Genomic DNA, 26,258 nt, shown 5'->3' on the forward strand with positions numbered 1-26,258 from the left:
TTGTTCCCTTACTACCCCTTTTCCTATCTGGGCTGCAGCTCCCTCCTTACATCATTTATTCTGTTATCACTTTTGTCAGGACTGCCGCTAGGTCCCAGCTCACAGAGGACCAACGCCCAGTGGATATTATATACAAAAGTCTTTATTGAAGTTTAGTTTCCATTTCCAAGCTCTGGGCGCGCAGGCCCACGTCTTAACGCTAGACCGGCTAAGTCCCCTCTGACTCACTGCTCCACCCACACCAGTTTAAGATTCTAGCCCGGCTCCACCTCTTGCGCTGCTCTTTCCTGCGTTGGGTCCTTCTGCCCTCTGGGGTTCCCTCCTTCCTGGACTCCTCTGACGCGGAGCCTCCTGAGTTTTGCCCCTCCCTCCGGCGGGCTTTAGGACCTGGCTCCCTTCCCGGGCTCCCCGCTGTGCCGCGCTCCTGTACATTTGAACTTGGTGCGCGCGCCCAGCCGGTGACTTTCCTTCTGACCGTTTCCCCGCTTCCTGATGTGGGTGTTGCCAAACCTGACTCCTCTCCTCCCTCTGGTGGTGAGGACACTGGTCCCGACTCCTGGGACTCCCCCTCCCCACTGCGCTCTGGTGGAGACGCTGGCCCTGATCTCCAGCTGCTGTTCAGGGACTCCCCGCTGGCCCCTCCCTCTTGAGGTTTCTCCCTTGGAATCTCCCTTGCTCTGGCCACCGGCGCTCCCTTCTGTGAGTCCTCCGATTCGCTAGAGAGGCTTGTGGAATAACTCTGGCCACTGTCACTGCCTGCGCCCCCCTCGTACTCCTCCTCCTCACTCTCCATTTGCTCCCCCTCCTGTGTCTCTCCTTCTGAACCCCTGACATCCATCCCCCCCTCGAAGCCCCCCCTTCCCCCCTCCCCCTCTTCCGGTGCGGGTTCCGGGTGCTCCATTGTTGTAGGGGTGAGTCCAGGATACAGCTCATCCCCTGAGGCTTGCAACCATCGAGATAAGTCCGGGAAGTCCCCCATGGGCTCGTCGACGACGCCCTCCTCCGCTTCCATCTCCTGCGCGGTGTGCTCGAAATCTGCGTTCGACCCCAAATCACCCAAGAGCCCTCCTCCCCCTGTTGCTTGATGGGGGTCCACCTCCCAGGGCCCCTTCGGCATGTCTCTGCGCCAGCCCACTTCGGGTTGGTCCTCCCACCAATAAGATCCCCCCGTGCCAAAACCTGAAAGTGATCCCTCCGGAGAGCTGCCTCCCGGAGCCGAGTCCTCAGCTGACGAGAAACCCCGGAAAGTGCTGGCCGAGAGTGTGGGTGTGAACAAACAATCCTCGAAAAAGCCCGCCGGCATAGGCTTGTGCGGGAAAAGTGTGTGGAATTCTTCCTTGAGCAACTGCTCTTCCACTGCGTAATCCGGCACCCACCTGTTGGCGCTGGCCGGGGTGTCCTCTGTGGCGAGAAGGTATTCAATCCCGTCCTCCCCCCACCTTGAGTCTAAAATCTCAGTGGCTTCATTAAGTGGCTCCCCTTTCGGCGACCCCCCTTTTTTGGGCGCTTCTCTGAGCGGGTCTGGCGCCTTCCCCGGTGCTTGAAACCTGTGGGGCTCTCTGTAGGGCGTGAGCACTGATCTATGAAAGACCGGGTGCATTCTGGAACCCTCCGGGAGTGTCAACCGGAAGGCCACTGGGTTGATCTGCGCCTCTACTTGGTAAGGCCCTAGCTGCTTGTGCCCTAGTTTCTTCTTGGCTAACGATCTGGCTGGAACTGCTTGTGCTGCCAACCAGACCCAGTCTCCCACCTGGATGTCCTCCCCAACCCTCCTGTGTCGATCTGCCTGCACTTTGTAAGCCTGTTTTGCCAACTCTAACTGCCTCCTGAGCTGCTCGTGGATCTCCTGCAACTCCGCTGCCACGTCCTCTGCTCCCTGTGGCTCCCCCTCCCGCACTGTGTCCAGACCCGGGAAGGTTCTGGGATGCCTCCCGTAGTTGGCGAAAAATGGGGTCATCCCCGTGGACCCGTGCTTCGTGTTGTTGTAGGCAAACTCGGCCAACGGTAGATAGTCCACCCAGGTCGATGGCTGCTGGTTCGCGTAGCATCTCAGGTACTGCTGCATGATGGCGTTGACCCTTTCCGCCTGCCCGTTAGTTTGCGGGTGTCTCGCCGACGCCAGGCTGACCTTGACGTTCAGGAATCCCATCAGCTTTTGCCAGAAGTTGGAGATGAACTGGCGCCCCCGGTCGGACAAAATAGACCGTGGTAGGCCGTGCACCTTGAACACGTGGTCTATGAACATCTTAGCGGTCTGCTCGGCCGTGGCCACCTTCGCGCACGGAATGAAGTGGGCCATCTTGGTGAACAGGTCCACTACCACGAGCACTGCCGTCTTGCCCCTTGAGCTGGGTAGATCTGTGACAAAGTCCAGGGCCACCCTCTCCCACGGTACGAACGGTGTCTGTAGCGGTTCCAACAGGCCCGCCGGCGGCTGGTGCACAGGCTTAGCCCTTTGGCAGGTGTCGCACCTATTGACATAGTCCGCGACATCCCCCCGCATCTTAGGCCACCAAAAGTCTCTGGCTACTAAGTCCACCGTCTTCTCCTTGCCGAAGTGCCCCGCGCTGGGCGCGTCGTGCAGCTGTTGCAGGACCTTCGCGCGGAGGCTGTCTCCTGGTACGTAGAGGACTCCCTTGCGTAGGAGCAGGCCGTCGCGCACTTGGAATTCGTCGCCCCTCGCCTTGCCACTGCACACCTCCTCCATCTTGGCTCGGGCGAACGAGTCCGTTTGCAGCGCGCGGCGCACCGCGTCCAGGTCCACCGTGGCTGACGCGCATGCCCACGCCTGTGGTGTGAAAATGTGCTTGGCCGCCGCCGGTGCCTCTGCCTCCAGATACTGCGGTTTTCTGGACAGCGCGTCCGCCAAGACGTTGCTGTTTCCTGGGATGTACTCAATTCTGAAGTCGAAATCTGCAAAGAACTCCGCCCAGCGGATGTGTCGCTGGTTCAGGAACCTTGCCGTGCGCCAGTACTCCAAGTTCTTATGGTCTGTGCGGACCTGCACCGTGTGCTTGGCTCCGACGAGGAAGTGCCGCCACGCCTTGAAGGCTGCATGTATGGCCAGCAACTCCCTGTCCCAAATGGTGTAGTTCTGCTCCGCTTTGCTGAGTTTTCTGGAGTAGAAAGCGCACGGCCTCCAGTCCCCCTGGTGGTCTTGCTGCAACAGAACGGCTCCCACGGCCCTGTCTGAGGCGTCCGTCTCCACTCTCATGGGCCTGCTGGGATTTACGTGCAGTAGGTTCTCCTCGGAAGCGAAGAGCTGCTTGAGCTTCTGAAAGGACTGCTCTGCCTGCTCCGTCCAGATGAACCTCTTCTTCTTGGAACTGAGGGTGTCGGTGATGGCCGCTGTCTGCATGGCGAAACCCTTGATGAACTTGCGATAAAAGTTGGCAAAACCGACAAACCTCTGTACTTCCTTCCTATTGCGTGGGCTCTTCCAATCCAGTACTGCACGTACCTTGGCACCGTCCATAGCCAGTCCCTTGTCGGACAGTTTGTAGCCCAAGAAATCCACCTCCGTCTTGTCGAACTGGCACTTCTCCAGCTTGGCGTACAGCCTGTGCTCCCGCAGCCTCTGCAGAACTTCCCTAACATCTCTCTCGTGAGCCTCCGGCGATTCCGAGAAGATTAGGATGTCATCCAGGAAGCAGACGCACTTCTTGTAGAGGAGACCCGCCAAGACATGATGCATGAAGGCTTGAAAGCAGTGGGAACCATTTTTTAATCCAAAAGGCATAACTCTGTATTCATAAGTGCCCAGCGGCGTAAACATGGTTGTTTTCCACTCGTCGCCTTCCCGTACGCGAATGAGATTGTACGCTCCGCGCAGATCCAACTTGGTAAAGATGCGACCCTTCCTCACCGTCGCCAGCAGGTCATCGATCTTGGGCATAGGGAAGGCTGAGGGCTTGGTCTTGAGGTTCAAGAAGCGGAAATCAACGACCAGCCTCTTTTGGGGCGTGTCCCGCTTCTTTACAAAGAACACGGGACTGCCTCCTGCCGCCTTGGACTCCCGGATGAATCCCCGCTTCAGGTTGTGATCTATGAACTCCCTGAGCTCTTGCAATTCATCCTCAGACATGGAGTACAGTTTCCCCGTCGGGAGCGTCGCCCCGGGCAGGAGGTCGATCTTGTAGTCGTAGGGTCTGTGGGGTGGCAGCTTATCCGCCTCTTTCTCGCAGAAGACCTCCAAAAACTCCTTGTATTTGTTAGGCACCGCTTGCAACATGCCCAAGTTCAGCTGTGGTCCATCCTCGTGCCCCTCATCTTCCAAGTCCGCCAGGATGCAGTGTTCTGCGCAGTAAGAGGAGCCGAAGGTCAGTTGCCGCTGGTACCAAGCTAATGCCGGGCTGTGCCTATCCAGCCAACTCATTCCCAACACTATGGGCGTGTCTGACAGGCGGGTGACGTTGAAGCTGATGACCTCACGGTGGTTTCCAATGCGCATCACCATTGGCGGCGTCTGCTGTAGCACTTGCCCTCCCAGTAGCTCCCTGCCGTCCACTGTGACGACTTTCAGAGGTACCGCCGCTGGCAGAAGGGCTATGCCATGTTGCTGGATGAACTGCATGTCTATAAAATCTGCATTGCTCCCCGAGTCGATGGTGATGGGAATTTCCACAAGTAGCCCATTGGGGAGCTGAAGGGATGCGGTGAGCTGCACTACTGGTTTGGGTGGGAGGGGGTCGGTGGGCTGTAAGATCCCTGGGGATTGCTTCACTGACTTGTCTGGCTGGTCCCCAGAGACGCCATCTCCAGCCAGACAGTGGAGTTTTCCTGCTGCGACTCCCTCTGCTGAATTGCGTCTGTTACTGTCGCTGCGGCTGCAGTATGCTTGTGAAACCGCTGGGGACACTCTTTTGCCATATGCTGAGCACTGTCGCAGATGTAGCACTTCCTGGTTCCTCTAGGAGGCTTCATCTTGACTGCTCCCGGAGTTAGGGCTCCGACTGTGGAGTGAGCCTTAGCACCACCTATCTCCATCGGCTCCTCTCCCCCTCCCAGCGGAGGCATGGATCGAGCGCGCGCCGCCTCCTTGGGGAAGGGAGGCAGTCCTCTCGCTGGCGTGCGTCCCAAATGCCCTTCCTCCTTGCCCCAAGGGCGTCCTTCCAACCGAACCCCAATGGAGAGTGCCCGTTCCACCACGTCCTTGGTGGTTTGGGGTCTTCCCCCCCTTGCGATCTCGTCTTTCACAGCTCCGCTCAACCCCTCCCAGAACAGGTCTCTGACGGCAGGCGATTCTTTCTCCCAGGCTAGTACATTCACCAATCTGAAAAAACGTGAATGATATTGCCTCACAGTGGCTTTACCTTGTCTTAGTCCGTGAATCTCCCTCCTAGCGATATCCACATCAATCTCAGATAAAAAACACGCATCCATCACTTTAATGAAGGCAGCCGCATTTTGGAGGGCTGGATCCTTGTCTCTCCATAGATTGCGCAGCCACGATTTTGCCTCCCCCCGTAAATGCGAAATAATAAATCCCACTCTCTCTTCCTCATTTTTAAAGTCTTTGTCAAGTAGCTGCAATGCATAAATTACATCTGCTCTGAAGTTAGGATACTCCTGCAGGTCCCCATTGAAGTGAGATACCAGGCTCCCTCCTCTGTTTCCCAGCCCAATCCCTTCTGGTCTGGTGGCGGGTAGCCTCTGTGTACTTAGCACTTCTAACCTGGTTCGCAGATCCTGGCAGGCAGCAGCTGCTTCCTGTTCTTTCTTTCTGGAAGCCGCAATTTCTGCAGTCAACTGCGTCACTGCGTTTTGCAAACTCGCTATCCTCTCTTCGGTAGTCATTTCCCTGTTTTTCGTGAGCTCGCGAAGCACCAATCTTCACCCCTCGCTGCTTTCCTGCACTCCACGAGGTTGCAAAATTGGTGAAAATGGAGAGGGGACTTACTGTCAGGACTGCCGCTAGGTCCCAGCTCACAGAGGACCAACGCCCAGTGGATATTATATACAAAAGTCTTTATTGAAGTTTAGTTTCCATTTCCAAGCTCTGGGCGCGCAGGCCCACGTCTTAACGCTAGACCGGCTAAGTCCCCTCTGACTCACTGCTCCACCCACACCAGTTTAAGATTCTAGCCCGGCTCCACCTCTTGCGCTGCTCTTTCCTGCGTTGGGTCCTTCTGCCCTCTGGGGTTCCCTCCTTCCTGGACTCCTCTGACGCGGAGCCTCCTGAGTCTTGCCCCTCCCTCCGGCGGGCTTTAGGACCTGGCTCCCTTCCCGGGCTCCCCGCTGTGCCGTGCTCCTGTACATTTGAACTTGGCGCGCGCGCCCAGCCGGTGACTTTCCTTCTGACCGTTTCCCCGCTTCCTGATGTGGGTGTTGCCAAACCTGACTCCTCTCCTCCCTCTGGTGGTGAGGACACTGGTCCCGACTCCTGGGACTCCCCCTCCCCACTGCGCTCTGGTGGAGACGCTGGCCCTGATCTCCAGCTGCTGTTCAGGGACTCCCCGCTGGCCCCTCCCTCTTGAGGTTTCTCCCTTGGAATCTCCCTTGCTCTGGCCACCGGCGCTCCCTTCTGTGAGTCCTCCGATTCGCTAGAGAGGCTTGTGGAATAACTCTGGCCACTGTCACTGCCTGCGCCCCCCTCGTACTCCTCCTCCTCACTCTCCATTTGCTCCCCCTCCTGTGTCTCTCCTTCTGAACCCCTGACAACTTTCCTTTTGGGTGAAGACAGAGGCAAAGAAGGTGTTGAGCAGTTCCACCTTTCCTGTCACCTTTCCTGTTCCCATCTTCTCCAAACAGAGGACCTACCACTTGCTTGTTCTTCTTTTACTCCAGACCTAGTCGAAGAAACTTTTTTAAAAAACCTCTCTTGCAATCCTGAGCTCATTCTGAGCTTTGCCAGCCTGACATTCACCCTGCAACTGTTGGCTCCTTGCGTCTACTCCTCCTTTGTGATTTCCCCTTTCTTCCATTTCTTATACATGCCCCTCTTAACTCTTAGCTCATCTCTAAGCTCCTTATGCAGCCCCATCATGCCTCCCACTTTGCTTTCTTGTTGTCATTGTCTGCATTTGGGCCTTCAATATTTCTCCTTTTAGAAACTCCCATCCTTCTTGGACTCCCTTCTCTTTGAATTTTTCTGACCATGGGATCACACCCAGTAGCTCCTTCAGCTTTTTGAAATTGGGCTTCTTAAAGTCCAGAGTGTGTGTCCAACTATGCTCAGTTTTCCCTTGCCTCTGTATCCTGGAACCCTGGAGAAAAGGATCACTTCCTCCCGAGTTTCTGAGCACTTCCACTTCATCAATTGGTTCCTCGCTATTAGTGAGGACCAGGTCCAAGATAGACAATCCCCTTGTTGGTTCTTCCACCTTCTGAGAAATGAAATTGTCAGTGAGGCAATGGAGGAATTTGTCAGACCTTAGACCTGTGGCAGAGTTTGAGTCCCAGCAGATATCAGGGAAGTTGGAGTCTCCCATGATGACTATTATGGTTAGATATGCACTGCTTCACTTGTCCCACTTGTCCTTGTCAGGTGACAGAAGGATGCCGGCAAGACCTCCTCATTCATCTTTTCATTGTGGTGGAGGGGAAACAGTGGCTGTGGAACCAGACCAGGTAGGAAGAAGGAGCCTTGTGGGGAAAGCAGCTGCGGAGTGGGGCAGCCAGGGCGCCTTTGGGGCTGAATAAACCTCTGTCCTCTTTTTAGCTTCTGTCAAAACTGCCCTGAACATGCTATTCAAGGTTTATGTGCTGAGAATAATGAACAACTGCCTCAGTTTACCTTAGCCTTCTGAATGTTGCAAGTATTGTTTTTCAGTTGTTGTAGTTTTGCTTATATATATATCATTGGATGTTAAAATAGGCTTCTAAGCAGTTGAGAAGCCATAGAAAACAGCTGCCAGGGTTCACTTAAGCAGTTCCACCAGCTGCACAATGGGGCTTTCCCGCTGTCTCCTCCCCCTCCCTGTGCCCCCCTGTGCTCCTTGAAGTTGGCTTTAGGGCATCTGGGGGTATCCCTCCCCAGAACAGCACATGGGGAGAGGAGAAGAGAGAGGGAATCCTTGAGTCTGGCCAACTGGAATACCTGAAGAGCACAATGTGGAGTTCCACCCATTTGCACAAAGATTAATACCCATCATAAAAATACACAATAAAAGAATTCTTTTAACATGTTACAACCAGCATGCAGACTTAAAATGTGTAGCCAAACAATCCCATTAAAACAGCACAGCAAAGAACAGGCAGAAAACAACATAACAATGTGTAGAAGACAATCTTTATGCTGTCTGAGAGCAAGACATTTTTCTTCTTCTTTTAGGATCTAGTATGCTTTGAAGATATAGCAGTTCATTTCACAGACGAAGAGTGGGCTTTGCTGGATCCTGACCAGAGAGCTCTGCATAAGGAAGTCATGGAGGAGAATTGTGGGATCATGAACTCTCTCAGTAAGGCTCCCTGTTGGATCATGATGTCTGTTTTGAAATTCAATACGTATCCATATGTGATGAACATCCTGTATTTTGATGGAGCTCAACAGGGCCACCTGTAGCACCTGCTTTTCTGACACCGCCGCAGCACATTTAGAATGGAGGGCTATCTACTGTTTGGTCTGCTAATATTCTTCTTCCATTTATTCCTTTTCAAATGATGATTGGGCTGGTCTGAATTGCCTAGGCTTCAGAGTTGTTAGGGGAGTTGGAGAAGCTTCGGTCAGGTTTTTTTGTTTCTGCTTTTGTCTGTTTTTGATTGAGCAAAGGGATGACTGACCTTGGAAACGGAGCGGATTTCTTGATTGGGCCAAACAAAACCCATCTCAGAAGAGAGCTAGGCTTTTCAGACAAGGGTAGTGAACCCTGTAGTAAGACCTCACATATGATTCCCTTCAATTCTTCTTCTATCACAAGTGTTCATGTGCATTGCTCAATAGTGGGGCCTCCATTTCTTCCTGAGGCTCTAATCTGTTTATCTGTTTGTTGCAGATGGTGATGAATTGGAAATTAAGAACAGGGGAGCCCATGACGAACTCCATCCAGTGGAGAATCCGTATGAAGTTTTGGATTCTGGAGAGAGCCTGAGTGAGAGCTCCCATTCTACTTCCCATCAAATAAATCCCACTGGGAAGACACTCTATCAGTGCTTGGAATGTGGAAGCAGCTTCACTCGGAAGGAAAGTCTCACTTCCCATCAAAGAATTCATACAGGGGAGAAACCCTATCAGTGCTTGGAGTGTGGAAAGAGCTTCAGTCGGAACTCCCATCTTACTTCCCATCAAAGAACTCACAGCGGGGAGAAACCATATCAATGCCAAGAGTGTGGAAATAGCTTCACTCGGAAGGAAAGTCTCACTTCCCATCTTAGAATTCATACAGGTGAGAAACCATATCAGTGCTTGGAATGTGGAAAGAGCTTCAGCCGGAAGGAAAATGTCACTTCCCATCAAAGAATTCATACAGGGATGAAACCATATCAATGCCTGGAATGTGGGAAGACCTTCAGTCGGAAGAAAAGTTTCATTTCCCATCAAATTAGTCATACATGGGAGAAGCCATATCAGTGCTTCGACTGTGGAAACAGCTTTAATACAAGCACAAACTTTCATAATCATGAAAGTAGTCACCTTGGGGAGAAAACATTTCAATGCCAAGAATGTGGAAAGTGTTTCTCCTGGAAGAAAAGTCTCATTTCCCATCAAAGAATTCATACAGGGGAGAAACCCTATCAGTGCTTGGAATGTGGAAAGAGCTTCAGTCAGAGTGCCCATCTCACTTCCCATCAAAGGTCTCACAGTGGGGAAAAACCCTATCAGTGCTTAGAATGTGGAAAGTACTTTAGCCGGAAGGAAAGTCTCACTTCCCATCAAAGAATTCATACGGGAGAGAAACCCTATCAGTGCTTGGAATGTGGAAAGAGCTTCAGTCGGAAAGAAAGTCTCACTGCCCATCAAATAATTCATACATCGGAGGAACCATATCAGTGCTTGGAATGTGGGAAGAGCTTTAATATAAGCACAAACTTCTGTCAGCATCAGAGAATTCATAGTGGGGAGAAACCATATCAATGGCTGTGTACAAATTTGATTTTAGAAGACTATAATTAGTATGAGAGTAAAGATTGCATTAGTGTATTTCTCATTTGTCAACCCAGCAAAGAAGTGGACTTTGTCTTATAAAACACCCCATGCCCAATATTTCTTATTCTATGTACCCAGATCTGTGAGGTGCAAGTCATTGGCAAAGGTTTTGAATGTCCCCTCTGGGGAGAGGGTAAAGAACAATTTGGCAACACTGATAAGGCAGCCCAAAAGGCTGATTTTTTTTTTTTAAAGTTGACAAGCAATTCAGAGTTTACAAATTTGTGGTGCTCCTGAGCACTGCTTCCATCCTCAGCATGTCCAGGATGGCAGTGGTGTCAGCTTGAAGCTCTTCCTGGTATCTCCTGACCAGTCGAGGTTTCCCTTGCTGCTGTCCTCCTCCGATTAGTCAAAGTACATTCCGAGAGGATGCAAGGAGCAAATAATTGTTATCCACAAGGAAGAAAAAGTTACGTGTTTATTGCACTCAAAGGTGGTTGGGAGCAACAGCAAGCAAAGTTTATTTTCTTTAGCCAACCCCAGTCCTCATCTGCACACATCCGACACATGGAAAAAGGCTTAGATGGAACCAAGATTCTAAACAACACAACTCATCCCAGTGGCAGGTGTCTGACACTTTTTCCCATGCCATGTGGACATATCAACAGATCTTGACGAACTGGAATTTTTTTATCAGTGTCTCACGTATATTCTTTGAGCAGCTGTCACTGTTCTACTTCTCCCCAATGTTAACTGAGACGCAGTCACAATGGACAAGATATTTTTGAAACCATGTTGGGTGGCTGTGTCTCGAGTCAAGGCCTTGTGGTGACCCTCTCCACATAAGTCTGGTGCCCCACAGATTATTGGTTCTCACACTCTTGCTCTTCTTCACAAGAATGGGAAACGATTCTGTCCAATGTATAACTTTGTCCATGTGTATTCTGTCTTCCAACCTATCACCCACAGTCCTTCCCCATAGCTGTTCTTCAATGTGACTGTACTGTAACATTAAAATATTGTTCCATGCCACTCCAGTCTCCACAGCAGTGTGAGATTCCAGTGGTCTAGGCATTTGCCGAGGTTCCTGTTTCCTTTGGAAATGAGGCACTTCAGAGACTGTGGTTTATTTCATAGACTCATAGAGTTGTAGAGTTGGAAGGGACCCCCTAGAGTAATCCTGCAATGCAGGAATCTCAGCTAAAGCATCTGTTTACATTTAACCACTTCCAGGGTCTTTCTTTATTAAGGCTTTGACTACGTTTCCTGTTCATTAAATGTCTCCCAATACCCTTTTGCATCTGTCTGCAAAACCACTCAAGATTAATCCCAGTTGCCCTGTCTAGCCGATTCTCTTTTCAGGCATACGGTGACCACCATAGAGCCCATAACAATTTATTATTTTCCGTGTTCTGGAACGGACATTCACTACATGCAGTCCCTAAAAGCAGCTAGTTCTGTACTGTAAAAGGCAGGTAGAAACCTTTACCTAGACCATAAACCAAAAAGTAAATGGAATAATCAAAATGAAATTATTGTTTTCTCCAATACACACACACACACACATGCACACACACACACACACACACACACACACACACCCCTGACCAGAAAACCCGAACCAATTGCAGTGTGGGATGTATTTACACTGATGAAAGGAAATCTCTCCCTTTCTGGGAAAGGCTCTGACTGGGGAGAAACCTTGACCGGCTGTGAACTTGCAGTGTACTAGGTTATAAAATCCTCAAGCCCTCCTTGTCTCTCCCAAGGATCCTCTGAAGACCATGAAATCTCCAGAGACTCTCTCAGAGCGAGTTGGCGTTCTTGTCAGGATAGGATCACTTCTTCCCTGAAATTCCTCTCTGCCTCTTGACCTTCACTGTTCCCTTTTGGGCTCCTGCTCAAAATATGCTTGTCAGGCAGGCATTTCTGGACGCATAAATGTTGATGTGTTTTAGTCTTGAACTGTTAATGTTTTTACTGTTTTTGATTTTTATTTAGCTGTTTAATTTAAATGATTTGTTTTTAACTGTTTGTAATAGATAATTTTAACATTTCCAGTAAACCGCTGAGATGTTTTTATTACCATCAAGTAGCATATACATTTTATTAAATAAAAATAAATAAATCTCACCCACCATGTTCTTACTATCATGGCTTTCTGCAAAGAAATGGGGCTTGTGACATATATACGGTAATCATGTTGGGCCAGAAAAACCCCCAACTCTCCATCACATTGTGGATGCTGCCTAGACGCGGAGGTGCTTTCTATTTATTTCTTTTTTAAAAATGGAGGTAGGGGCACACTTCAGAATGGGGTGGGGCTGCTACAACCTGGATCACATCAGGTGAGTCCACTTATCTAGGGGTACAACTATCCAGAGTGTGGGGGTCAGGTGGGATTGCTATAAGGAATTATGAAATATGGAGCAAGCCATTGCGTCCGCGATGAAAGCATTGCGTTGACTGGGTTTGATTCATTGACAATAGTTTCTGATCGAATCCCAGAAGCCTCTGCATCTCTGCCATTTGCTTTCTCTACGCCTGACAGGCACATATAAGCATTCTAAACACAGGCCAGTTGCTTCACCAGGCATCCTCAGTACATAAAGATAGTAAGTTACTTTGATGTAGTTTGTTAATCTTTAGATAGATCTTAAGGGCCAGGAAGAGAGTTCACAAGGAGATGGTATATACTGCCATCCTTCCTCTCCTGTTTGTGACCTCTGGGGTTTTGCTGAATGCATTCCTCTAGTCCTGTTTTATTTACTCTCAGATATGTATGCATGCTGAAGTAGGAAATAGTTTCTTTGTAGTTTTACTTTGTCCCCACGTGGGGTTTTTTGAAATGCTCAAAGGAAATCTGATTGGTTCCTATGAACACTGTGCAAAAAGTTCTTTTGTGAATAAAACGACCTGGGCCGAGGAGTGGAGAGGGATTATTATTGGCACCTCCTCCCAGGGTCTTGCTGGTCAAGCCTTGTGTGTATTTTATTAATCAGAGTCCAATCCTTCCTTGCTTTGGGAACTCTACACACTTCTGAAGGTGAGTTATGTGGATTCCTCCCCCAGCCCTACCCTGGAGTGCTGGAAGCCACAGGAGGAGAGAGGGCTCTTGTGCTCGAATCCTGCTTGCTGGTTTCCTGAAATGGACGTGCTTGGCCACTGTGAGAATGGTCCTGGCCTGATCCAGCAGGGTCGTCTCATGTTCTGATGCTGCTGGACAGATTAGAGAATAGAGGGAAAGATGGAGCAAAGGTTTTGCTTTGTCCTAGGAAGTGTCATAAGTTCGTATGTCTCCGCCATACCCCCCGCCACCCAAAGACACCTCAGAGACCGTTTTTAAAGAACAGATCAACTTTTATTTGAAGGATGTTTCATTAGTGTAAACGGAGAAAGCAAAGCTGAGATATCCAGGGCTTCCTTTGAAGGTACTACTGGCACAAGCAATAGCAGGATAGCATTTCTGCAAGTGCAGTTCTATCAAGGGCTAAGCTGATAGACTATTCGTTGCCTTCATATTTATTTTAAGAAGTTTATATCTCTTTTTTCCAGCATGGCTATTGATAAGAAAATGATCAGAAAGAATAACACGAGTGAAAACAGCAGAATATAGCAATAAAAACCTGTCTCAGGATAGATCAAATAAGGCAGATGAAATACATAGCTAGGGCACAAGACGTCTTGGGGATTATGCACATTTAGACCTGCAATTTCTAGGCACAGGCCCATGCTTTTCCTGGGCGGCTGTTTGTTTCAATTCAGCAGCAAAGAGCGGGTTTTCATGGGGAAAGTAGTGGAGCAAAACAAAGAAAAAGAGTTCAGACAGCAGCAAACTTTACCTCTGCAGTTTTCCTGGGGGAAAAGCAGCCGGACAAGAAGCAGCGTGAATAATCTGGCAGCACCCCCCCACACAAACACAAATATCCCAACTCTGGTCTAATTAACAGCCCTATAACTTGAAATCACTACTGATAGCCAAAAGCAATCAGAGGGTGTGTGCGCCAATTTAGAAAATACTCCCTTATTTAAAAAACTTGATAACAGCTGTCAGATGCCCGGGTGCAGATGGGCATCAGAAGCAAAAAAACTTCCTAAATCTGGCCCGCAGGGAGGAGGACTTTTCTTGTTCACTTGGGTCGTACAGATCTTGATCCACTAGCAGAGGGCACTCATTGTTTACAACAGATTCCCTCACTTCCTTTAGCAGCTGGATTCTCTCCTGGTATCCAGGCTTTAGATCCTGCTCTTCTGAAATGATGAGCAGGTCAATGTATTCTTGAGTGGAGAGCGGGTTGGGCTTCAACCCAATTTGATGCAAGCGCTGGAGGCTTTGAGATGATTTCTGGATCAGGTCTTCTAAGGCTTGCTTAGCCTCTTTGTATTCCTGGTTGAGATTTCCAAGCACCTTCTCTGGGGTCATCACCTCTCCAGAGGCGTCTTCATACTTTTGCTTCAACTCATCATAGGACTTAATCTCTTTTGTTACTTTATATTCAAACAGGTATTTCTGATTGAAGTGCATGTTCCACACGCAGCGGCCAGGACAGACATTGCATTTTCCCGTATTTGCATTGATAGCTACACAACGGCGCTTGCCCTCATCTCTCCGGATCGGGCAAGGATAATGGCAGGTGTAGTGACAGTTCATGCAATTGGTTGTGAATCTTCCAGCGGCAGAGATGTCTTCCTTCCCTGGCACAGATTTTTCTACTTCAAACTCAAAGTTTATGTCGACTGCCATATCAAACTTGTGTTCATCCAGAGCTTGTCTTGTCTTTCTCAACTCTTCCAGCTTTCCAAGGGCGGCTCTAATTTGGGGCTGCAATCCTTCCGTGATGGCTTCTAGCTCCTTCCGTTCCCTGAGCACTTCCTTTGTCAGAGTTAAACTTTCACTGTCTAGTAAGCTTAATGTGTCAAAAAATGTCTTCATGCTTGCAGTGCTCATTTTCCAGAACTTGTCATTAGGATTTAGGTTCCCTTCATTCTCTTCAGAATTGCTGGCAAACAGAGCTGAATTGTTGAATTTGAAGTGAACTGGGCTACCACTGGAATCTTTAATGCATGGCACATCCTCCTTCTTCATGGCTTCCAAAACAGGAAGAGAATGTCCGTCTGCAAAGGTGATCAGGATCTGGATGTTGTTCCTTATATCTTTCCCAAAAATGGAGAGCACAGAGTCAAAGACGTATTTCTGGGCACGAGTTAAGGCAGCACTGGAGGCCTGAAGTACAATACAGATGACATCGACATGATCCGTTCCTCCTGGGGTGGAGAAAAACTCCCGGATCTGCTTTGTTATCTGTTTGTACTGCTTCCTACCTCCCGTGTCTCCAAATCCTGGAGTGTCAATGAAAGTGAGAGAATAAGGGACTGCAAAACCCTTTTGGTGGTGCACTATGTAGGCGGTCACTTCTGAGGACTGACTTTCAGCCTGAATGAGTTTGAATCTGAAATCATCTTCCCATTGCACACCCAGGATATGATTGATCATGGCATTGACAAGAGTGGTTTTCCCTGACCCCGTTGCCCCCATCATCACGATTACTTTGTTGGGGACCTGCATGTTCTCTTTTCCTAGCTGGTATGTTTGGACGGGGGCCGATCGATCTGAGGTGGCCTCCAGGGGAAGTACATACACGGATGGTTGCCCATCTTCCACCAGGGTGCTTTCCTGGAGGTATTTTCGAGCTAGTATATTTGCCCCTTCTTCTTCTTCTTCCATTGCTGTGGAAATCTCAGTTTCTTCGCTGGGCTCACTCTCAGCCCCATCAAAACATACAGCGGAGACTCTGAGTCTGTAGGTTCTGTGAGGCTTCAGCCCATCCAGCTGACAGGACTCTGTTCTTGCCCCTGTTCTTTTTTCATTCCATCTGTCCTTATCGCCCACCAGCCCCCTGTACTCCACTTTGTACTCCTTTATATCAGCTCCAATGACCTTTGGGCTCTCCCAGACAAGACTGATTTTGGAAGACTCTACAGTTCTCTCTCTCGGTTTCCCAGGAGGGCTGGTAGGAAGTGTCTGTACAGATCTACTCAAATCACTAGTCTCACTAAGTCCTGGTTTGCTCCTAGCAATGTATCGAAACTGGTATTCTGAGTCTGGCCTCAACCCTCCCACTTGGAATGTCTCCTGACTGTCCTCAGTATTCACAATCTCCCAGTTTCCTTCCCCTGCAATCTTGTATTCTACTTGATAGCTGGAGATTGAAGCCCTCCCATACTCAGCTGGTTGAAATGTCAGCTGCACATGGTCATGTCCAATTCGGCCAACCAGGGGAGGGAGAGGTTTTGAGGGCAGCTCGAAGTTGCTGTTGACCATCTCCCCATCTTCATAGAGGTAAATGGAAGCTCCTGGGTTGTCCTGATCTGGGACAGAAGCCACAAGGAACCGGGTCTTCCTGTTTGATTTATTGACTTGGGCAAAATCCATAATAGATTTGGCAGCTTTCCGAGCTTTTCTCTGTATGTCTTTTCGCTCAAACCAAGCATTCCACTCCTCTGGTGCATTTTGGACTCCTGTATGATCTGCTGATCGTTTCTGAAGAAAGTGTTGTAAGCTGGTTAAAAATGGTTCCTCATCATGCAAAGAGGTGAATGTAAATGAGACAACAAATTCATTCTGGTGGTTAAGGACTATCTCTTCCAGTTTATTCTGGGAGGAGATGGTTTCTATTCCACTCAGGATATCAAGGTAAGACTTGACCATATTTATCTCTCTTTCCTTGGTGTCCAAAAATTCATTGATTCTTTGGCCATTGAAGGGTGATTGATTTATGGACGTTAAGATGTCTACCAGAACTCTTTCCTCTTTCCCCCCTCCCCGGATCAAAGGCAAGATTCCTGCCAGATCTTGCTGGAAAGTCTGCCTGTGTTGCTTGCAGAAATCCTGAAATCTCTTGATTTTCAACTTTATTTCTGGGAAGGTGCTAGCAATGGGATTGGTAGCCAGATCATTGCATCTCATATCGATTTCGCTCAGTTGCTCCATGACGGTTTGAGCATCATAGATGAGTGCTAAGCTGATCTCACGCACCATCTTAGCTGCTTTGGAATCCAGCTTGGTCAGTGGGTACAGCCAAACTCTGACAGGAACAGCCTTGTCCCCATTGGTACCCAGCATTTTGGGCAGAGCAGTGTAGACTTTCATGGCATCTTGAAAAGTCACTGGATTGCTCTCCAGAGAAAAATCTCCATAGAACTTGCAGTTGAACTGACTTGCATGGTTTCTTTCCTGGTCGTTCATGTGGAGGGCTGCCTCGCCTTCAATAGTGACCATCTTCTGTATCATAACTTTGAGGCTTCCTTGTATGTCTTGCACAGACTCGGAAGAAGAGACATTTCGGTCAAACACAAAGAAAGCCTGGGCTCCATACAAGATGGCAGTGACAACATGGGTGGCAGTGCCATGGTCGAAAACTGCTGGATAAGAGACATTTTGGATTCCCAAATGGCTCATGGTCAACTGTGAATACTTGGTGGTAGCTTTGTACTGCAGAGTGACTCTGGCCTGTTGCTTGGACTGCTTGGTGTCTTGAAGGTACTTGGCTGACCCTTCCACTTTAACCATTCCACCCAAAAAGCTGGCCTTGAGCGATGCTGAGACATTGAGGGCGGAGGCCTTATCATCGATGGAGTCAGAAGCAATGATCTCAGATTCTGTCTTGGGCTGGGGTTTGACATCCAGGTCCTTCTGAAGGGAGTCTTGGTCCCAAAGGGTGATTCCTGGAATCAAACAGAGAAACAACCACACAAGGTTTTAGTGATGTTCAGATAAATATCGATTCCCTCTATCCAAAACACTTAAGCCTGCGTAGGGAAATAATTGAGTTAAAAGTGGCCCCACAGAGCCATCATTGCCCAGGATGGGGCACACATTTCTTTTCTCCCATTATCATCCCCGGTTGAGCAGTTTTGTGCAGCTTTGTAAAGGTTTCCAAAATGACTCCTAAGCTGTTTGACCAGAGATGAGTCAGGGTCTCGCCCACACTTTCCCTTGACCTTTATTTTGATTGTATCGTGTGTCAATTAATTCCACCAGGATCCAAGAACTTTTCTTGTTGCTCCATTGCTGTGATTGCAAAAACCCGATCTTAGCCACTGAATCAGATCTTATTAGATATATGGATAATCCTAAGAGAGATTGTGCTGAACTGAACTTCAGTTAGTGGCTGAGATGGGCTTTTGCAAGTCACAGCTGCCAAAGAACATGAAAAGCTCTCGGACCCTGGGATCTGTGCACAAAATACAGGTCAAGCAAAAGTATGGATGAGCCCTGATTTGCCACCTTCAACGCTCTCAGAAGATGGTTTGTTTCTCTTCATAGCTGAGCATAGGGAACCTCTCTCCTGTTCCCCGTTCTGATCTTCTATTTCAACCAAGAATACCTTTTTGATAAGCACCACTGCTGTCCGAGAACTTTAAAATTAGAGGTTTAACGAAGCCTGAGCAGAAAATTTTCCCAAGCCCTTGAAAATATCTAAAGCCCTTTTAGTGATGGTTCTCTTCTGTTTAGGAAGTGAGCAATATATGATGAAAAATACTATACAAACCACACATGGAGGGCAGCGAGGAGCTGCTTTCTCTCTAGCATATGCTTCTGATGATGATGATGATGATAATAAATAATAATTTATTTATACCCCCGCCCATCTGCCTGGGTTTCCCCAGCCACTCTGGGTAGCTCCCAACAGAATATTAAAAACACGATAAAACATCAAACATTAAAAACTTCCCTAAATAGGGCTGAGAGGCTCATCTAAATAGGGCTGAGGGGCCCATAAAGAAGGCTGATCGCCGAAGAATTGATGCTTTTGAATTATGGTGTTGGAGGAGACTCTTGAGAGTCCCATGGACTGCAAGAAGATCAAACCTATCCATTCTGAAGGAAATCAGCCCTGAGTGCTCACTGGAAGGACAGATCCTGAAGCTGAGGCTCCAAGACTCTGGCCACCTCATGAGAAGAGAAGACTCCCTGGAAAAGACCCTGATGCTGGGAAAGATTGAGGGCACAAGGAGAAGGGGACGACAGAGGACGAGATGGTTAGACAGTGTTCTCGAAGCTACAAACATGAGTCTGACCAAACTGCGGGAGGCAGTGGAGGACAGAAGTGCGTGGCGTGCTCTGGTCCATGGGGTCATGAAGAGTCGGACACAACTAAATGACTAAACAACAACAAATAGGGCTGCCTTCAGATGTCTTCTCCTTGACCTGATGGGAGGGTTTCCACAGGACGGGTGTTACTATGGAGAAGGCCCTCTGCCTGGTTCCCTGTAAGGTTTTGTTCACACCTGAGCAAAAGGTGACCACCCTGTGAAATTTTTGCAGGTAAAAGATGATTCCTGAGGTTTGCATCCACAGGTGTAGCGGGACCCGGGAAGCTAGAAGAACCCTATGCTGCTCTTAGCCCTTTAGAAACCTAATGGAAGAGCAGGTGGTTCTGGGAGCCTTAATGCTGCTCAGTTTGCACAGAGCACATTCGAAGCACACGGCTTACCTCAAAGAATCCTGGGAACTGGTGAGGCCACCAATTGATGGGAGGACTTTGCAGGGAAAGGCACCTCAGATGGAGGCCTGGACCAGCAGCAGGCCCAACCTCTTGCGCTCCTCGAGCGAGGCAAAGGCTGAGGCCCACTGAGGTGCCCCCTCTGCCACCAGAGGCAAATTCAGGGGAGCATGGCCAGTTAGAATGGAGCACAAGAGAGGGGCCGCCAAATTCTGGTGTTGCACAGGGTGCCACTGGAATTTGAGACCCCAAGGTCCGCCATTGCTGCCACCTGCCTGCCTGTTGAGTTGGGTGCCCAAACAAAGGTAGGAAAGGCAGTGTCAACAGCAGGAAGCCACCAAACACAGCTAACCCACATGGAAGCAAGTGGACCCCAGGATCTCAAGGCCGACTCTTCCCAAATGAGCCAACCCAGACCCTGAGATCATCACCTGAGACCCTTCTTTGTGTGTCCCCTCCGCAAGAGGTCCCAAGGGTGGCAACACAAGAACGGGGCCTTTTCTGTGGTGGCTCCCAGTTTGTGGGATGCTCTCCCCAGGGAGGCTCGCCTGGCACCACCATTACATATCTCTAGGTTCCAGGCAGAATCTTTATAACCAGGCATTTGGTCTCAAGCTGTCTGTGGCCTTTTAAAAGGGGGGTGTTTTAACTGTATCTTTCCCTATTGTTTTTCATGTATCTTTGTGGAGTTTGGGCAGGGCCTTCTGAAGCATATCTGGTGCCATGGTGCAAAGCTCCCTCCAGGCCCTCCCCCTCTGTTTCCCAGAGTTTTGTAGGGAGATCAGCGCTGCTGGCGCAGCTGGAGGAGGTGGGCAGCGGCTGGAGGGCGGCTCCTCTGGTGCGGAAGAGGCGGAGGCTGGATGCGGCAACGAGTGGCTCAGCTGGCCGCTTTGTGCCATGGTGGCCATGGCAGACGGAGGCTCCGGGCACGGCTCTGCTTCGGCATGGCAAAGGCGGCAAGCTAATGCCAGGAGGCACCACGTCCAGCCTCCGCCTCTTCCCTGGCGCCCAGAACTTGGAACCCTGGTGCCCCGCGCCACTAGCTTCTATGGGTAATACCCCCCTGGGTTTGGGCTTCTTTTGGTTGGTTGTAAGTTGCTTGGAGTTGCCTTGGCCCACATAAAGACTAACAAATTTAATAAACAATCAACATCATCATCATCATCATAAGTGATGCATCTGGCCACTAACACTGGTTTGTTGGAATAATTTGCATCCCCTCCAACATTTTTCCAGTGAAAATACCATACCCTCCAATATTACTCTCATGAAAATAGAGGTTTTTGACCTTTTTGAGCCCATGACTCCCTTGACCAACTACATGTTTAGCTGGTGATATATCACGATGTTGAAAACCAGACATCGCTCAGCCCAAACTAGGCATGGTTAAGAGCTCCATTCATTTCAATTAGTCTAACTGTAGTTGCAGTTGTTATATTTCATTTATTCCTAAGATCACTGTTCACTATAAACGGGTCACAGAACTATCAACAAAACCATTCCATCAGTCCTATAACATGATATATAAAACAGTAAAAACTACACATTAAAGGACTGTAAAAGTAGAGATTTTGCCAAAAACTCTTTCGGATCATAATTCAATTTTAATGGAGTTAAGAGGGACAGACAATTCATCGTTTAGGTGGAAAATGAACGGAGGACTGTTGGAAAATCAGAAAATTATTGAGAAAGCACAAAAGACCCTAAAATATTATTTTGAATTAAATCTGAAAAGAGAAACGGAGATAGACATAGTATGCCCTGTTCCTAAATGGACAAATAATTGAGCAAGTGAGACATATACAGTGGTATCTTGGTGCTCAAACGCCTTGGTTCCCAAATGCTAAAAACCCAGAAGTAAGTGTTCCAAGTAAGTGTTCCAGTTTGCGAATGTTTCCCGGAAGCTGAACGTCCGATGTGGCTGTCCGCTGTTGTTTCTGGGGCACCTGCACTAATCAGAAGCTGCTTCTTGGTTTCCAAACATTTCAGAAGTCAAACAGATTTCTGGAACAGATTAAGATTGGCGCTTTTCTTTTTGCTATTTATTTTGTGTTTTTGTTTTTAATAAAAGTCCCCCATCCAGACAATGACTATCATCAGTGCAGGTAAGAAAAAGTTATTATTATTATTATCATCTACAATACTGACTTATTTATTTTATAGTACAGTACATTGATTATTGATTTCATTTTATGGACCAATGGTCTTGCTGGATAGTAAAATTCATGCTAAATTGCTGTTTTAGGGGTTGTTTTTAAAAGTCTGGAATGGATTAATCTGTTCTGCATTCCTTTCAATGGGAAAGCGTGCCTTGGTTTTGGAACACCTTGGTTTTGGAACGGACTTCCGGAACAGATTAAGTTTGAGAACCAAGGTACCACTGTACGATACATTTAAATCAAGCCCCCTAGTCCTGGGAACTTCATTTTGTTACGGGTGCTGAAATTGTAGCTCTGTGAGGGTAGAAAACAGTTCCCAGGATCCGTAAAGATAAAGAAGGGACGTTCTTTCATCAGTGGTGGGAGTGTAAAAAAGTTAAAATTTTCTGGGAAATTGTTTATAATGAGATGAAAAAAATGTTAAGATATACTTTTGTGAAAAAACCAGAAGCTTTTCTTTTAGGGATGACAGGAACGGACATAAGAAGGAAAGACTCCAAACTTTTCCAATATGCAGTAACGGCAGCCAGAATTCTGTTGGCCCAGAAATGGAAACAAGAGGAGATACCGACGATAGAAGAATGGAAATTAAAACTAATAGACTATGCGGAACTGGATAAACTAACCGGGAAAATTAGATACACCAAAGACCAAAAGTTCATCGAGGACTGGGGGAAATTGGTAGATTATCTGAAGAATTTCTGTGATATGAACACAACGTTAGTGGGTTTTCAAGAGGCACTGTAAAAAGCTAAATAAGTATCGTTTATGGAAAATAAGGGGACTAAGGAGTAACAATGACAATATAAAAAAAGGGAATGCGTAATAAAGATAGAAAAATGGATGACTTGCAAAGACGCTGAAGGAAGTCCAAAACAGACATAATTTGTTGTATTTGGGTTTAAATGTATAACTGGTGGAAAATTAATAAAAATTTATATAAAAAAGAAAAAAGAAAACAGTTCCCAGGATCCTTTTTGCACCCGAAGTCTCTCTGTATTTCGTATGCCACATGAAATACCATTTTCTGCCCCAGACATCCCACCCAAAGTGATCTCCCCACCTCTCTATCAGCTTTACCTGGGATCAGGGAGTCTTTGCGGCAGTCGTACAGCATTCCCAGCTGGAACGGGCGGCCCAGGGCTGGGATGTCAATGGTGTTGTCTGTTCCCGCCATGGCTCAGGTCACGCTGCTCTCCCGCTTTCACTTCCCTGCAAGAAACAGGAGCTGTGAAGGAGCCAGGGCAGACTTTGGAGCACGAGGAGGACTAGCGACACCATCAAGAGGGGTGCCAGCAAGGCTGGAACCAAAAAAGAGCGGGGAATGTTGCATAGTGAAATAAGATGCTTATTTCAGTGGGTGGCGCTGTGGGTTGAACCACACAGCCTAGGGCTTGCAAATCAGGTGGTTGGTGGTTCGAATCCCCGAGACGGGGTGAGTTCCCGTTGCTCGGTCCCTGCTCCTGCCAACCTAGCAGTTCGAAAGCACGTCAAAGTGCAAGTAGATAAATAGGTACCGCTGTGGCGGGAAGGTAAACAGCATTTCCATGTGCTGCTCTGGTTTGCCAGAAGCGGCTTAGTCATGCTGGCCACATGACCCGGAAAAACTGTCTGCGGACAAATGCCGGCTCCCTCGGTCTGTAAAGTGAGATGAGCGCCACAAACCCAGAGTCGTCTGCGACTGGACCTAATGGTCAGGGGTCCCTTTACCTTTATCCAAGAAGATGCCAGATGGAGCCAGCTTGTTTTCTGCTGCTCCAGAGGGCAGGACTGAACCAGAGGATTCAAATGACAGGATTCTGGCTAAACACTATAAAGTAACTTTGTGAGGGTGAGAACTGTTTGACAGTTCCATTGGAACCAATTCCCTTGGAAGGCTAGACTTTCTTTCATCTGAGTCAAAGGCTCCGTTTGACACCCCCTCCCCATGTTTGCACATGCATGCACCACCTCAACAACTTTGTATATGGTTTGATGAACCTAAAACATGGCCAGTTTTGAGAAAGGAGAAAAGAAAAAGTGTGCTAATGCCTGTGGTTTGAAAGAGGCTGAAGAAAATATAGTCTATCCAAATAGTAAAAAAAGTGTGTGTGTGTGTGTGTGTGTGTGTGTGTGTGTGTGTGTGTGTCTGGCTTTCATTCAGCCTTAAGTAGATCTCCTAACAGGGTCCCACATTGGGCAATAGATTCCTGCATTGCAGGGGGTTGGACTAGATGACCCTCGTGGTTTCTTCCAACTGTATGATTCTGTGATTCTCTTTTAGTAAAGCTGGGGAGCAATCTGCACCAGGGCCCTGGCGTTGGCATGATGAAGCTGGCACATGAAGGAAAAGGTCGCCACTTTGCATTCTGCAATTGCAATGCCTCAGCAGCCAGGCAAGTCTTGGGGAATGCAGGGAGTCTTGGTTCCTTTATTGTAAATGGAGCCTGACACTGTCTACTCAGTGGAGCTTACTCCCAGGTAACAGGGTCAAGAATGGGCAGCCTTACAACTGAATCCGAAGCATTTAGACTCCAAACTAAGTCCCACTGAGTTCTATAGGATTTACTCTCTAGTATGTTCTTGATCATGATCACAGTTTCTATATCATCATCATCATCATCATCATCATCATCATCATCATCAGGGCTTTTTCCCTCAGCCAGAATCACCTGCACTTCTCAGGTGGGCACCATTGCCATTGTAAGAGAAAAAGGAAGGTGTTCACCTCTTTTTTTTCAGGAAAAGAGCAATTATTATTATTATTATTAGTGCTTTTTTCTAAAAAAATGTTTAGGGGTATTCTCATTTTGACTCAAGAAAATCACCTTTTTATACTTCAAATCGGGGGAAATAAAAACAGTAAATGGACAAAAGTACAAAGATTCACAAAATGTTTAGTATGTGTACCCCTGCATACCCCCAGAAAGAAACACTGATGATGATGATGATGATGATGATGTTTACTCACCTTTTCCCTGACAGGGACTCAAGGCATCTTACAGCTAAAATCATATTTCATTCCATTTATCTGTTGAAAGTGTTGTACACGACCCTTTCCCCCGTACATTTTTTCTTTACAACAATCCTGTGAGGTAGGTTTGGTGGAGAGGTTGTAATTGTAGTTCTAGCTACGCGCTGCCCTGAAAAAAGTGCCCAAGAGAGCAAGATTCTGCCCGGCTGGCTTCTCAGCAAGACCAGAGTTCCTGCAAACATACATTGCAGGAAAATGCTGCTGCAGTGAGGGCTGGGGGATATATCAATATATCGTCCAAAATGGGTTTGAAGTCCCTATTGTGATATCAGTTTCATAATTTCTGACCTGGCAATCATGACATGCATGTGTGTAATGCAAAAAATCACAATGCAGGGAAAACTGTGAAGCCAGCCAATGTCTTTACATTGCTTATTTCAGATATTGTGATCTATTGGTGGATGGCGATATTTAGCTGGTGGTTATGTGGGAAACCAGATATCTCTCAGCCCTAGCTGTAGTTGCAATCATTAAAATGCAAGTTTATTTTTTATAATTTTTTAATGAGTTTTTGAAAAAAAAATTACCGGTATACATATAAAACAAAACGATTTCCAACATTGCAATACAGAGTTCTTTCGAACCCTTAGACCTCCTTTCCTCCCTCCATGGATTCCATCTTTAAGATTAAATTTACTGTGTATTTTACCCTTATCTATCTATTATATAAGAATATTTACAAATAATATTCCACAAGTGTCTTTATTTTGAAATCCTTAAGATAATATTTTAGTTTTCTGTTAATTGTGTTGCTTTGACTGTATACTATATTTGACTTTCTTCAGATTGTTTTGTTGATGTTTTAATATACTGTAAACGGCTTTGAGATTTTTCTTAAAACTATAAAGCGGTATAGAAATGAAATTAATAAAATAATAATAATAATTTACCTGCCGCCTCCCCCCCCCCCCAGGAGCGCAAGGCAGTCTGCATGCTTCTCCTGTCTCCCCTTTATCCTCACAACAACTCTGCAAGGAAAGTTAGGCTGACCCCGTGAGCCTCATGGCTCAGTGGGGATTTTTACCTGGGTCTCCTGGGTCCTAGTCCAGCACTCTAACCATTGCCCCACACTGTTGGTGTCCTCTTTCAGTATCCCAGATTGAATGGATAACAGCCGCCACACAAGAGGAACTGCTGCAGACTGCGAGCATTTCTAAGCAATACTTTCCCTCCGCCTTTCAAGTACTTACCAAGGCTGTGGAAATCAGAAGAATCTCCTGTTAGCTTCAAGATTTTTCCGCGTGGTCTTGAGGAAACCTACAAAAGATGTGCGTCTCCTCTTTGGCCCAAGTCTGTTTCAAGGCACACAGACCACTTCTCCTTTTATCTGGTTGATAATGAAAGTTTACGTGTAGGCAACAAACATGCCTTGCATAAGAGGGAAGCCGAGAGATTGTGGGAACTAGCTGCAGTGCTCAGCATTCTGCCCTCAAAAGCCTCTAGCGGCGATCTCCCCACAAGGCTTGGTCCCTGCAATAGGGAGTACATGAATTCGTGGGGCGCTGTTTCCATGCGGCATCCATGCGCTTTGGGTTCCATTGATCCAAAGGAAAGGA

General features: G+C 47.8%; 3 protein-coding genes across 4 annotated transcripts in view; 1 reads left to right on the top strand and 2 right to left on the bottom strand.

The window, feature by feature from the left end:
- The window catches only part of LOC310827748 (uncharacterized protein), a 44,702-nt gene extending 32,545 nt beyond the window's left edge, over positions 1-12,157 (top strand). For both annotated transcript variants that reach the window (XM_083704145.1, XM_083704146.1), the window contains 3 exons: positions 7,487-7,569; positions 8,273-8,399; positions 8,934-12,157. In XM_083704145.1, coding sequence (XP_083560271.1) covers positions 7,487-7,569; positions 8,273-8,399; positions 8,934-10,051 — 1,328 coding nt within the window. In that variant the 3' untranslated portion in view covers positions 10,052-12,157. The remainder of the gene's footprint in view (positions 1-7,486; positions 7,570-8,272; positions 8,400-8,933) is intronic.
- Positions 1-26,258, bottom strand: part of LOC310827680 (uncharacterized protein) — a 919,426-nt gene that overhangs the window by 49,535 nt on the left and 843,633 nt on the right. The gene's annotated exons all lie outside the window — the stretch shown is intronic.
- On the bottom strand, positions 13,852-26,001 carry LOC310827681 (uncharacterized protein). The gene is made up of 3 exons (XM_083703978.1): positions 25,893-26,001; positions 22,770-22,901; positions 13,852-17,749 (listed from the first exon to the last, which is right to left on the bottom strand). Exons 2-3 carry the CDS (start codon positions 22,864-22,866, stop codon positions 14,100-14,102), a joined length of 3,747 nt encoding a protein of 1,248 aa, XP_083560104.1. The 5' UTR covers positions 22,867-22,901; positions 25,893-26,001; the 3' UTR covers positions 13,852-14,099.

The sequence above is a fragment of the Podarcis gaigeae genome, assembly GCF_964106915.1.
Source record: "Podarcis gaigeae genome assembly, chromosome: 12".
Lineage (NCBI taxonomy): Eukaryota > Metazoa > Chordata > Lepidosauria > Squamata > Lacertidae > Podarcis > Podarcis gaigeae.